Source organism: Palaemon carinicauda, chromosome 36 (genome assembly GCF_036898095.1).
Source record: "Palaemon carinicauda isolate YSFRI2023 chromosome 36, ASM3689809v2, whole genome shotgun sequence".
Lineage (NCBI taxonomy): Eukaryota > Metazoa > Arthropoda > Malacostraca > Decapoda > Palaemonidae > Palaemon > Palaemon carinicauda.
The window spans coordinates 40,562,735-40,575,234 of record NC_090760.1 but is presented as its reverse complement, the minus strand read 5'-3'; the positions used below and the strand labels follow the sequence as shown (position 1 = coordinate 40,575,234).

The window sequence follows — 12,500 nt, the reverse complement described above, 5'->3', positions numbered from 1 at the left end:
CCCTCTGTTGTTAGAAGTCAATGGCGAAGACATTTTTGGTTTGGGGGATTCTCTTGAAGACCTCTAACATTAGATGGCATACTAAGGCCCCTTGACATCCCATGGGAGCTAATACCAATCGTGGAGAATAGCCCAACTCCTACTGATATCAGAAAGTTTTCCAAGGCCATCTAATATCAGATGGAATCCAAAGACCCTCTGATATCAGAGGGCATCCCAAATCCTTCTGATATCAGAGGGTATCCCGAATCCTCCTGATATCAGAGGGTATCCCAAATCCTTCTGATATCAGATGGAATCCAAAGACCCTCTGATATCAGAGGGTATCCCGAATCCCTCTGATATCAGAGGGCATCCCAAATCCTTCTGATATCAGAGGGTATCCCGAATCCCTCTGATATCAGAGGGTATGCCGAATCCCTCTGATATCAGAGGGTATCCTAAAGCCCTCTGATATCAATGGGCACAAGATACCTTCTGATATTAAAAGACATAAAAGACATGATATGAGAGGCATTGGAAACCTTCAAATATCAAGGGGCATCTTTGGTATGAGAGGGCATCAATAAACTGTCTGATGTAATAGGGCATCCAAAAACCTGATATCAGAGGATATCCAAAAACCTTCTGATATCAGAGGATATCCAAAAACCTGATATCAGAGGGCATCCAAAAACCTGATATCAGAGGATATCCAAAAACCTTCTGATATAAGAGGATATCCAAAAATCTTCTGATATCAAAGGATATCCAAAAACCTTCTGATATCAGAGGATATCCAAAAGCCTTCTGATATCAGAGGATATCCAAAAGCCTTCTGATATCAGAGGATATCCAAAAACCTTCTGATATAAGAGGATATCCAAAAACACAATATCAGAATTATCTAAACCTATTCAGATATAGTGATATCATAGAGCATCTAAAAGCCTTCTGGTATCAGAGGGTATCCTAAAGTCCTCTGATAGCATTAGGTATAAAATGCCCTCTAATATCAGAGACATCAATGCTTTCAAATATCAGAGGCATCCATTAACCTCCCGATATCAAAGGGCATTCCAAAGCCTTTTGGTATTAGAGGCTATCCTAAAGCCCTCTCATATCAATGGGCATAAAATACCCTCTGATATGGGAGGGCATACATAAACCTTCTGATATCAGAGGGCATCTGTAAACCTTCTGATATCAAAGGGCATCATAAAGGCCTCTGTTATCATTGGACATAAATAAACCATCTGATATTAGACATCAAAATCCTTCAAATTTTAGAGGGCATCTTAAACCTCTTTGATATCAGAAGGCATCCATAAACCTTCTGATATCAGAGGGCATCTGTAAACCTTCTGATATCAGAGGGTATCATAAAGCAATTGGCATAAAATACCAACTGATATCAGACATCAAAATCCTTCAAACATCAGAGGGCATCCTAAATTTCTTTGGTATCAGAGGGCATCCATAACCCTTCTGATATCAGAGGGCATCTGTAAACCTTCTGATATCAGAGGGTATCATAAAGCCCTCTGTTATCAATTGGCATAAAATACCAGCTGATATCAGACCTCAAAATCCTTCAAACATCAGAGGGCATTCTAAACCTCTTTGGTATCAGAGGGCATCCATAAACCTTCTGATATTAGAGGGCATCTGTAAGCCTTCTGATATCAGAGGGTACCATAAAGCCCTCTATTATCAATTGGCATAAAATACCAACTGATATCAGACCTCAAAATCCTTCAAACATCAGAGGGCATTCTAAACCTCTTTGGTATCAGAGGATATCCATAAACCTTCTGATATTAGAGGCCATCTATAAACCTTCTGGTATCAGAGGGCATTCATAAACCCTCTGATATCAGTGATCAATCAGAAACCTTCTGATAGCAGAGGGTTACTCGACACTATGAAATCAGAAGACTTGGTGAGACTTCCTGCCATTAGAAGCTGCCTAGAAACTTTATGATAAGAGATTTCATAGTGAGGGGCATTGCTGATGGGCAAAGGGGATTAGCGATCTATGTAATGACTTTACCTTAGTGGGTTGGAGGACCAGAGAGAACGAGGAACGAAAATCCAAGCTTAGGTTATGTGAGATCCTTCAACCGAAGAGTCACGGGGATAGCTAGTTATGAGTAATTTAATTGGTTAATTTATCTATGAAATTTATTTTCAGTTGGTAGAATTAATTACGAATGATTTCGTTTTCCTGTTATTGCATATTATTTCGTTATAAATCGGTCACTCAATTACATCGTCATAGACGTGGAAAATGCAACGCATGACGTAATGAAGGGGCAGCGTGACGTCATACATTTTTCTCATTTTTTATTACTTTTTTTTTTCAAAATTGGCAAGAACAACTCCATCTTCATTGATCTTCACCTCCAATTCTGAAAACTAACTTGTCTCTATTTAACTTCCATCGGGAAACTGATTGTATAGTTATTTTGGTTTATTGGTTTCCGTGGCTTAAATGTAACTTTGGAGACTCCCAGCCTGTTCGTCTCGAGTTCAACGCTATTATAAATTGATAGATTTAACCGGTAAGATAGGTCTACTTGTGTCATCAGCGCCCATTGTCTGAGCACCTTCCTCTTAGCTTGAGTGGAAATTGGGCTTCAGTAATGATCATATGTTGATAAATTTGTCTCTAGGACTTTTGTGACCCCTTTGTGCCCAGTCCTTGCCTCTGCCACTCATATCCAACCCCTAAACCTTAGCTTTTGTGCTCCTTTTGAACGTTCTTCCTGCCAAGTGCACTGCTATGGCATTTCAGTTGTTATCAAATTAACAAGATACTGTTCTCTCTTCTTTATCTTCTCTGGAAAGCTCACCCATTTCAATTGTAATCTGTTTTGATAATAAAAAGTAGTTTAAGCCTATCTGGTTTCTAGTTTCACTTCTCTGTGGTATATTTTCAAAACTGTGAGGTATATCTGCATGAACTAAGCTGTTAAGGGTGATGGCATGTTTCTTAAATGCTAAATTTTATTCTAGAAAGAGAATTCTCCAAAGACTGGAACACTCTTCTCTTCTCATCTTATTTGAGACTAAGAAAGCAATTTCTTTCGAGAAGGTCAATTCTTTTAGCCTGTGGTTTTCCTCCAACTCAATCTTAAGTAGTTCCACTGATTCCATGAAGGTTTGCTAATCGAAACTCTGAACAGTTTAGCTGGCTGACGATTTTTTGATCTTGCACTTGCTCTAGCAAATGCTTGATTTTAGAACGTCCTACATTTCACAACTTTCAATATATACTCTGCGTAATATAATCACCTGTGTTATATCCTGCACTCTTACTAGTATTTAGGTGGCTGGGAGGAGAAGAGATCTACTCTTTCCCATTCTCTTTTCGCGTTATTTGATAACTTTCATCAAAGCATTGGTCTCATCCTACAAATAGGGCGATGGAACTTGTTCCCATTCTTTTACAATCTGGTTTCTTACTTTCTTAGCAAATTCGTACAGCATTTGAACATAATAAACTCCTTGATCTAACACCCTCATATGACGTATCTTCATTCTTTCCGTGAGGCCACTACATTAAAGAGAGAAATCAGAGAATTCAAGGCGTGTAGTGGCTTGTTGGTAACGTCCTTGTCTGCTGATCGCCAGACAGGGGTTCGAGTCCCGCTCAGACTCGTTAGCTCCTTTCGTCGCTGCAACGTCACCATCCTTGTGAGCTAAGGTTGGGGGATTTGGTAAAGCCTATAGGTCTACCTGCTGATTCATTAGCAGTCATTGCCTGGCCCTCCTCGGTCCTAGCTTATGTGGAGAGAGGGCTTGGGCACTGATCATATGTATATATGGTCAGTCTCTAGGGCATTGTCACTGTCTTTTGCCTCAGCCATTCAAGAGCGACCTGTAAACCCTTTATGATAAACATTCTTCTGATTGAATATACATCGTAGGACACCAGGGAAATCATATCTTGAGCTTCAGTATCTTAGGAAGGTAGTTTGGATTTAAAATCTACAAAGGCGTGTTGTTTCCAGCAATTCTTATCTCGAGAGATAAGTAATTTCTTGCTTTCTTCAGTAATTTCTCTATAGATGAAATATGGGAACCCCATTTAAGTAACACTGCATTCCAGTACATCATGACTGGGAAATTAGATATCAATTTAGATGCTTTTATATAACTTTTGTTCACTTTCTCACCAACAATCCTATTTTGAAGCATTTATATTATTTTATGAAATGAATCAAAGAGGAAAGGGTCCTCTACTAAAACAGATGCTGAAAAATTAGCGTTGCTTGACATTAAGGTATTATTTTCTAGGAGTAATCGTGAACTCCCTCCAAAGGTAATCGCGTGCTACCTTAAAAAGTAATAGCGAACTCTCTTATAAAGTAATAGCGAACTCTCTTAAAAAGTAATCTCAAACTCCCTTGAAAAGTAATCGCGAGCTCCATTAAAAAGTAATCGCAAACTCTCTTAAAATGTAATCGGGAACTCCCTTATAAAGTAATCGCGAACTCTCTTAAAAAGTAATCTCGAACTCCCTTGAAAAGTAATCGTGAACTCTCTTCAAAAGTAATCGTGAACTCTCTTCAAAAGTAACCGCGAACTCCCTATAAATGTAATCGGGAACTCCCTTAAAAAGTTAAAGATTTTTTATTATGTGCTAAACTTTGATATATTAGGAATTACTCTGCATTTTCCAATCTGTGGGAATACAGGAATTACTCTGCAATTGCCAATCTGTGAAAATACCCAAACATATCAGATACTGAGGCCTAAGGGGATCATCAAGGTGACAGTGAAGCTGTTGTAAATATACCAATTAGTGTTACCATCTCCCTTCACTGATGCCTTTATTAATATTTTCGTTATTGTTTCAGTTTTTGCTTTTAACTTTTTAAGTTTTGAAATGCTTATTTGTTTTTATTTCATTCCATTAACATTGGTAAATGAGATAATCCTTGGGTAATATTTATCAGTACATGGGAATAGTCCAAAAGTGTTTAGGTGTTCATCTTTACAGTAATGAATAAAGCATAAAGAATGGAAAGACTCACATTGTGTTTAGCCTATTTTTAAATTACTATTTTGAGAACAAAGTATCACTTTGTTCACTCTCAAAGACAAAATAAGGTTTAGCAGTGGCCACAACTGAGGTTAATCCTGTTTTGGGGGACATTTCTCATCTCATGTCCACAGTTATGAATGTGACTGACTCTGTTTGTTCTCTCAGGGATATTTACTGTATGTGGTTTTCTTGGCATTTGTTTTGGGGAAATCGAAATAGAGCAGGTTTACATGAGAGGCTGTTATGTGTCTTTTTTATTGATTGACTGAATCTGGTGTAACCCTTTGGTAATAACGTTTTAACAAGAGTCGATTCGAAAATGAGTCAATGAGCCCTTGAGATCCTTCTATTACCCTTCCTGCAATCCTCCAATCCTGTTGTGACCACATCCTTCCTGCCCTTCCTCCATATCCTCCTCCTACTTATCCTCCTCCTTCTCCTCCTCCTACCCTCCTCCTCATCATCCCTTTTTGCAGCCATGCCCTCATCAGAGAAACCTTAAAATGGAAAGTCTATGCTTGGTCCTTTGTAGTAGTAATGTGTAGTAGATAGGGTAGATGTAGAAGTAGTAATGTAGTAATGGGTTGCAGCCCGCCTCCTGAGGAACGCCAGATGGCTATGGGATCAGGAGGCCTCGACCGCCGCTCTAGGAGAGATGCCAGCTCACCTCCCGGTCGTCGAAGGCCCGCCATAGGACGGGAGGACATGAGAGGAAGGGAAGAGCTTAGGTACAGAGGAGGCAAGGACCTGAATCCTCCAACCATCAGGACCCGGAGCCAGTCTGCGGCCCCGACAGATTCCCCTTCTCTGCATGTCTCCAGATCACGGAGCAAGTCACCACGTCGCCAGCCCGAGCCGGCTAGCCGATCCCTCTCCCCACCTGAAGCAAGGTAATCACCACTCTACACCCTCCTCCCCCTTGACAGGTTGTCAAAGTAAAAAGATGAACTGCTGCAGGTAACCACCAACTGCTATTTCATAGTAGTAGTACTGTATTTTGTAGGTATTGTGTTTTGTATACAACTCTTCACTAGGCTTCAATCTCCCCCAATTTCCTGTAAAGGCTAGATGATATTTCTATCAAGTAGTTCAGTTCCTCTTTGTAATGTCTGGTTGAAATTTAAAGATTCAATCCGCAATCAATTTTTGAAGCTGCTGTGTGGCATTTTTCCTCTTTGTTCCACAGTAAGATCACTTTTGACTCTTATCAACAATCGCGCAACCCCAATGCAACCTACGAGACCAGAAGGTCTCCCCTCCACAACACTTCCCCCCCCACTGAGTTATTTCTCGATAATTTCACCATAGTACCTGGTGATGTAAACACACACATGCATATACACACACACATATATATATATATCCTCTGTCATCCTAAACCTCATCCTGAGAAAAACAAACCACGACATCCCACTGACCACTTGAGCCTTACTCTTCTCCTTAGTCCTCACTTCTCCAGAGACTCCCAGTGTGTTCCTTCTCCTATGACGCAGGATCTGCCTTTCTTTCCTGTATAATTCAGTTACGTTTTACTTTCCCATTATTATTGTTTATTTTTATTGCTGTTGTTGTTGTTGTTGGTGTTGGTTTTGCTGGTATTCTTCCTGATGTGTTTGTCACTGTTATTGGGATAATAATCAGTGTTCCTGTTCTTATTCTTTTATTTTTTCAAGGTCATCTTTAACATTATTTATTATTATTATTATTATTATTATAATTATTATTATTATTATTATTATTATTATTATTATTATTATTATTATTATTATTATTTCTACTCCCCTTGGTGGCACCGGAATTATTGCATCTCTTGATTTTATCTGTCCTACAGTCATACAGAGAAGTTGTGTTTTGAATATTTCCTTATTAGAATATATTTGGACTGAGTCCATCATCTGGTAAAAAGCAGCCTCTCTCTCTCTCTCTCTCTCTCTCTCTCTCTCTCTCTCTCTCTCTCTCTCTCTCTCTCTCTCTCTCTCTCTCTCTCTCTCTCTCTCTCTCTATGGTTTTGTATGTGTATATGGTGGTGCTGAATGTTCCATTTTGTAAGGAAGCATATTGATCAGATGCACATTTATATCATATATTTATTATTACCAATGTTGTGATAGAAGTCAGTCAAGGGTTTTGGGTTAGTGTCAGCTTGTGATTGTAATCGTGAAGAACTGGCCATCACCTGAAATGGTCATGTAAGTCTTAATGGGTATTCATGTGTCTGAGTGTTTATCTCACTGTCAATGTTTTTTCTCGATGGAAGGGAGAAATGGAGACAGAGTTCTTCATTCATCACAAAAGAAGGTTTTGTGCTCTTCTTTCATTGTCTTTCAAGGGGGAAATGCTCCTGTTTTTTTAGAATTAAGTTTATGAATCTTCCTGTCTCTTATCTAACCTTAGAGTTTGAGAAGACGTAACGACAGATTTAACCGAATAATGTTGTATCTCACAGTTTTCTCTTTTAGCCTTTCACGGAGATCCCTGTTTTGATGACAGAATCAAATTTAGCATGTACATGTATCTATGTTGCTTACTTGTAATCTCTAAGACTGGATCCGACGAAGATGACGCAGATTTCCCAACTCAAGAAAGGTTTCATTAATATCGCTACCCCGTTTGCACTGTGGCACTGGCTTTCAAATATCTTATGATCTTACATACATATATATATATATATACATATATATATATATATATATATATATATATATATATATATATATATATATTCTCTCAAATTCAGTGGAGACCATAGACATAGTAAGTCGATGATATCCTCATATGACTACAAGTGAGTTTTTTTTTTAACAGATTATAAGAATAAAATTAACATCTTAATCCTTGACCTGAAGTGACCTCTTTGCTTTAAGTATACCCTACCTATTAAGTGTTTGCCAAGAACTAGTTACATATATGTGTAGCATCAATAAACTGACAACACGAAAATTGATCTCAGTTTAACAGATGGGACCTTGAATGGATATTGTTAGACTGGGACAGCTATTCCCAACAGCTGATTGATGTATGGTCTCCTTTTTTAATCACTGACCCTCCCATCCTGTATAGTTTATTCTGATACATCTTTTTCTCCCAGTTGGTTAGAATTCCACTCGACCTCCAAATTTCATTGTGGCTCTCTGAATCCCCAGGCGGTATGGGGTCCCCCCGAGAATGCCCCCAAGGAGTGCCACAACAACACCCACCGGGTCTCCAAAGAAGAGACAGCTCCCGCAGATCCCAGCCTCCTTACAGCAAACTACCAGGGACAAGGTCACACAGGTATGGACTGACAGGGCGCTCTTTGGATTCTATCTGTTCCTAAATCTTGTGTATACTGTAGCGTGCTAGTTTTAAGAAAGGGTTCTCGGAGGAACCAATTTTGACTCTGAAATCACCTGGCAACTGCTTCATTTAGTGTTGCTCAGTATCTTACTTATGTACTGTCGTTGTGTTATACATTTGACTGTATTCAACCCTTTATGTATCGTTCCAGATATGAATCGCTTTTTTCAAATCAGCAGGTTTTTATATCCATGTACAGCCAGACAGCAAGAATTACTTTTCTGTGCCATAGATTTACATTTATTATGATTAATTTCCTTATTATCCCTTTCAGGGGAAGTAAATTTAATTCTTATATCATAAATGCAAACCCTTAGCTGTTTGCTGTCAATAGAATCATGCCAACATTGCATTCCCATTTTCCAGTACAGCATTTTCTGTTATTCATTTGAGTTGTTACATGTATTTATACTGAGAAGTTTCAATTTTCTTAGGAAATACTAAAACTTTTAGATAATTCTGCCAGAACGTAAGAAACAGTTCTAATAAATAAATATCACGTTATATTCAGATATTTTTTGTGGGTGTTAGACTAAAACAAAACTTTGTTCTAGATTACATTGTGAGTTTTATACGCTAGAGAATTGATTAATGTTAATTTTACACCAGAAGCCAGGAAAATAATATGCTCATGAGGCCTTTCCCCAATTGGGTTTTATTTCTCTATGTCGTGCATTAGGAGCCAAAGAGGCCATTCACTTTAGGTAGGAAACAGCAAGAAAATAACCAACGTTCACCCACTTATAATAATTACTCCTGAAGGTGGAAAATTTAGAGGAGAGTTTGAATTTATATGCTAATCTAGTATCCTAAGATGGGACTCATGCTAAAAATTAGTAATTTTTAAGGGAATCATATGCTAAAAATTAGTAATTTTAGATGGGACTCTTATGATAGAAATTAGTAACTTTAGATGGGACTCTTGTGCCAAAAACTGTTAACTTTAGATTGGACTCTTGTGCCAAAAACTGTTAACTTTAGATGGGACTTCTATGTTAAAAATCAGTAACTTTAGATTGAACTCTTGTGCCAAAAACTGTTAACTTTAGATGGGACTCCTATGTTAAAAATCAGTAACTTTAGATTGGACCCTTGTGCCAAAAACTGTTAACTTTAGATGGGACTCCTATGTAAAAAATCAGTAACTTTAGATTGAACTCTTGTGCCAAAAACTGTTAACTTTAGATGGGACTCCTATGTAAAAAATCAGTAACTTTAGATTGAACTCTTGTGCCAAAAACTGTTAACTTTAGATGGGACTCCTATGTTAAAAATCAGTAACTTTAGATTGGACTCTTGTGCCAAAAACTGTTAACTTTAGATGGGACTCCTATGTTAAAAATCAGTAACTTTAGATTGGACTCTTGTGCCAAAAACTGTTAACTTTAGATGGGACTCCTATGTAAAAAATCAGTAACTTTAGATTGGACTCTTGTGCTCAAAATCAGTAACTTTAGATGGGACTCATATGTTAAAAATTAGTAACCATAGACTGAACTGGTAACTAATATACTTGATTTTTTATCTATAGAATGAAATAATGATTCAAGTTATTAATAATTTCATCCAACAAATGATTTAATAACTCAGTTACATATGCTAGTAACTAGAGAATGAATTCTTGACTCGAATTATTGAATTAGCAAATGAAAATGAATTCTTGACCTGAATCATTGAATTAGCTAATGAGAATGAATTCTTGACCTGAATTTTTGAATTAGCAAATGAGAATGAATTCTTGACCTTAATTTTTGAATTAGCAAATGAGTATGAATTCTTGACTCGAATTATTGAATTAGCAAATTAAAATGAATTCTTGACCTGAATCATTGAATTAGCAAATGAAAATGAATTCTTGACCTGAATTATTGAATTAGCAAATGAGAATGAATTCTTGACCTGAATGATTAAATTAGCAAATGAGAATGAATTCTTGACCAGAATTTTTGAATTAGCAAATGAGAATGAATTCTTGACCTGAATTATTGAATTAGCAAATGAGAATGAATTCTTGACCTGAATGATTAAATTAGCAAATGAGAATGATTTCTTGACCTGAATTTTTGAATTAGCAAATGAGAATGATTTCTTGACCTGAATTATTGAATTAGCAAATGAGAATGAATTCTTGACCTGAGTTATTGAATTAGCAAATGAGAATGAATTCTTGACCTGAATGATTGAATTAGCAAATGAGAATGAATTCTTGACCTGAATCATTGAATTAGCAAATGAGAATGAATTCTTGACCTGAATGATTGAATTAGCAAATGAGAATGAATTCTTGACCTGAATTATTGAATTAGCAAATGAGAATGAATTCTTGACCTGAATCATTGAATTAGCAAATGAAAATGAATTCTTGACCTGAATTATTGAATTAGCAAATGAGAATGAATTCTTGACCTGAATTATTGAATCAGCAAATATGAATGAATTCTTGACCTGAATTATTGAATTAGCAGATGAGAATGAATTTTTGACCTGAATTATTGAATTAGCAAAAGAGAAAGAATTCTTAACCTGAATTATTGAATCAGCAAATGAGAATGAATTCTTGACCTGGATTATTGAATTAGCAAATGAGAATGAATTCTTGACCTGAATTATTGAATTAGCAAATGAGAATGAATTAGCTAATTTGTTACTGAGTTTCAAGAGAACTATTATTTATACATAAGCTGATAATTACTGAAAAGACTATTAAAATGAATAGAGAAATAATACAATTTCTTGAGCTAGCCTAAAGTCAGTCTAACGAATCAAGTAACTAAGGTAGTACTGAACAATAGTTTAGTGGAATTTGTAACTACAGGAAAGGGACGCACAATAACATTTATCATTAATGTTGACATTTGAAATGACATTTAAACTTTCTTGTGGACATAGGAATGTGAGAGACGTCTGTTGGCAACTATGTAAGGATATTAAATGCCATCTTCAGTTAGAGATTAGACTAGGGATTTTAGAGAATGTTAGGAGAGTCCTTAACCAGAAAGATGGATTAATATCCATTTGGGAAGTCCTACGCTTTTATGCATCTAAGAAGAGAATTGAAGTCACCCCAAACAGGAATTAATTTATTATTATTATTATTATTATTATTATTATTATTATTATTATTATTATTATTATTATTATTACTTGCTAAGCTACAACCATAGTTGGAAAAGCAGGATGCTATAAGCCCAAGGGGTCCAACAGGGAAAATAGCCCAGTGAGGAAAGGAAATAAGGAAAAACTACAAGAGAAGTTTAAGAACAATAACAATATTTTAATAAATATTTCACATATAAACTATAAAGACTTGAAAATAACAAGAGGAAAAGAAACAATATTGAATAGTGTGCCCAAGTGTACAGTCAAGCAAGAGATCCCTATTCCAAGACAGTGAAAGACCATGATACAGAGGCTATGCCACTACCCCAAAATAGAGAACAATTGCTTGATTTTTTCTTTTGGAGTGGTGTCCTCCTAGAAGAGCTGCTTACCATAGCTAAAGAGTCTCTTCTACCCTTACTAGGAGGAAAGTAGCCACTGAACTATTACAGTACACAATGTACTTATGAATTAATATTTGCTTGTGATCAAGAACTCCTTGTTAAAGGACTTTTCAAAGACTCGAGTGCTTGTTAAAAGCTTCTTCTCTTATGACATGTGTAGCGAATAATGATCAACTTTCAACAGATGCAACATCTGTAACGGGTAATTAATAATCCTTTTATGTTCATTTACTAATTTACTAATAGTGTTTTTAGAAAGATTGTCCAAATATTGGATGAGAAAGACAATTCCAAAGATTACAAATTTGATTCAAGGTAAAATACAGACGAGAACTACCATTTTATAGATTTTATTTCTAGGTAAAAATCATCTTCGATTTTTACTTGTCTGGAAATAGTTTTTTTTAGAAAGATTGTCCTATTATTGGCCGAGATACCAAATCCTAGAATAAAAAATTTAATTCAAGGTAAAATACAGACGAGAACTGCGATTTTATAGATTTTATTTCTAGGTAAAAATCACCTTCGATTTTTACTTGTATGGAATTGGTGATTTTAGAAAGATTGTCCTATTATTGACCGAGATACAAAATCCTAAAATAAAGAATTTAATTCAAGGTAAAATACAG

The 12,500-nt window shown here is 36.3% G+C and overlaps 2 protein-coding genes across 2 annotated transcripts in view; one reads left to right on the top strand and one right to left on the bottom strand.

The window, feature by feature from the left end:
* Nucleotides 1-12,500, bottom strand: part of LOC137628836 (tripartite motif-containing protein 59-like) — a 281,529-nt gene that overhangs the window by 174,902 nt on the left and 94,127 nt on the right. The window lies entirely within an intron of this gene.
* The window catches only part of LOC137628834 (uncharacterized), a 147,493-nt gene that overhangs the window by 69,036 nt on the left and 65,957 nt on the right, over nt 1-12,500 (top strand). The window contains exons 5-6 of the mRNA XM_068360077.1: nt 5,623-5,922; nt 8,176-8,305. Coding sequence (XP_068216178.1) covers nt 5,623-5,922; nt 8,176-8,305 — 430 coding nt within the window. The remainder of the gene's footprint in view (nt 1-5,622; nt 5,923-8,175; nt 8,306-12,500) is intronic.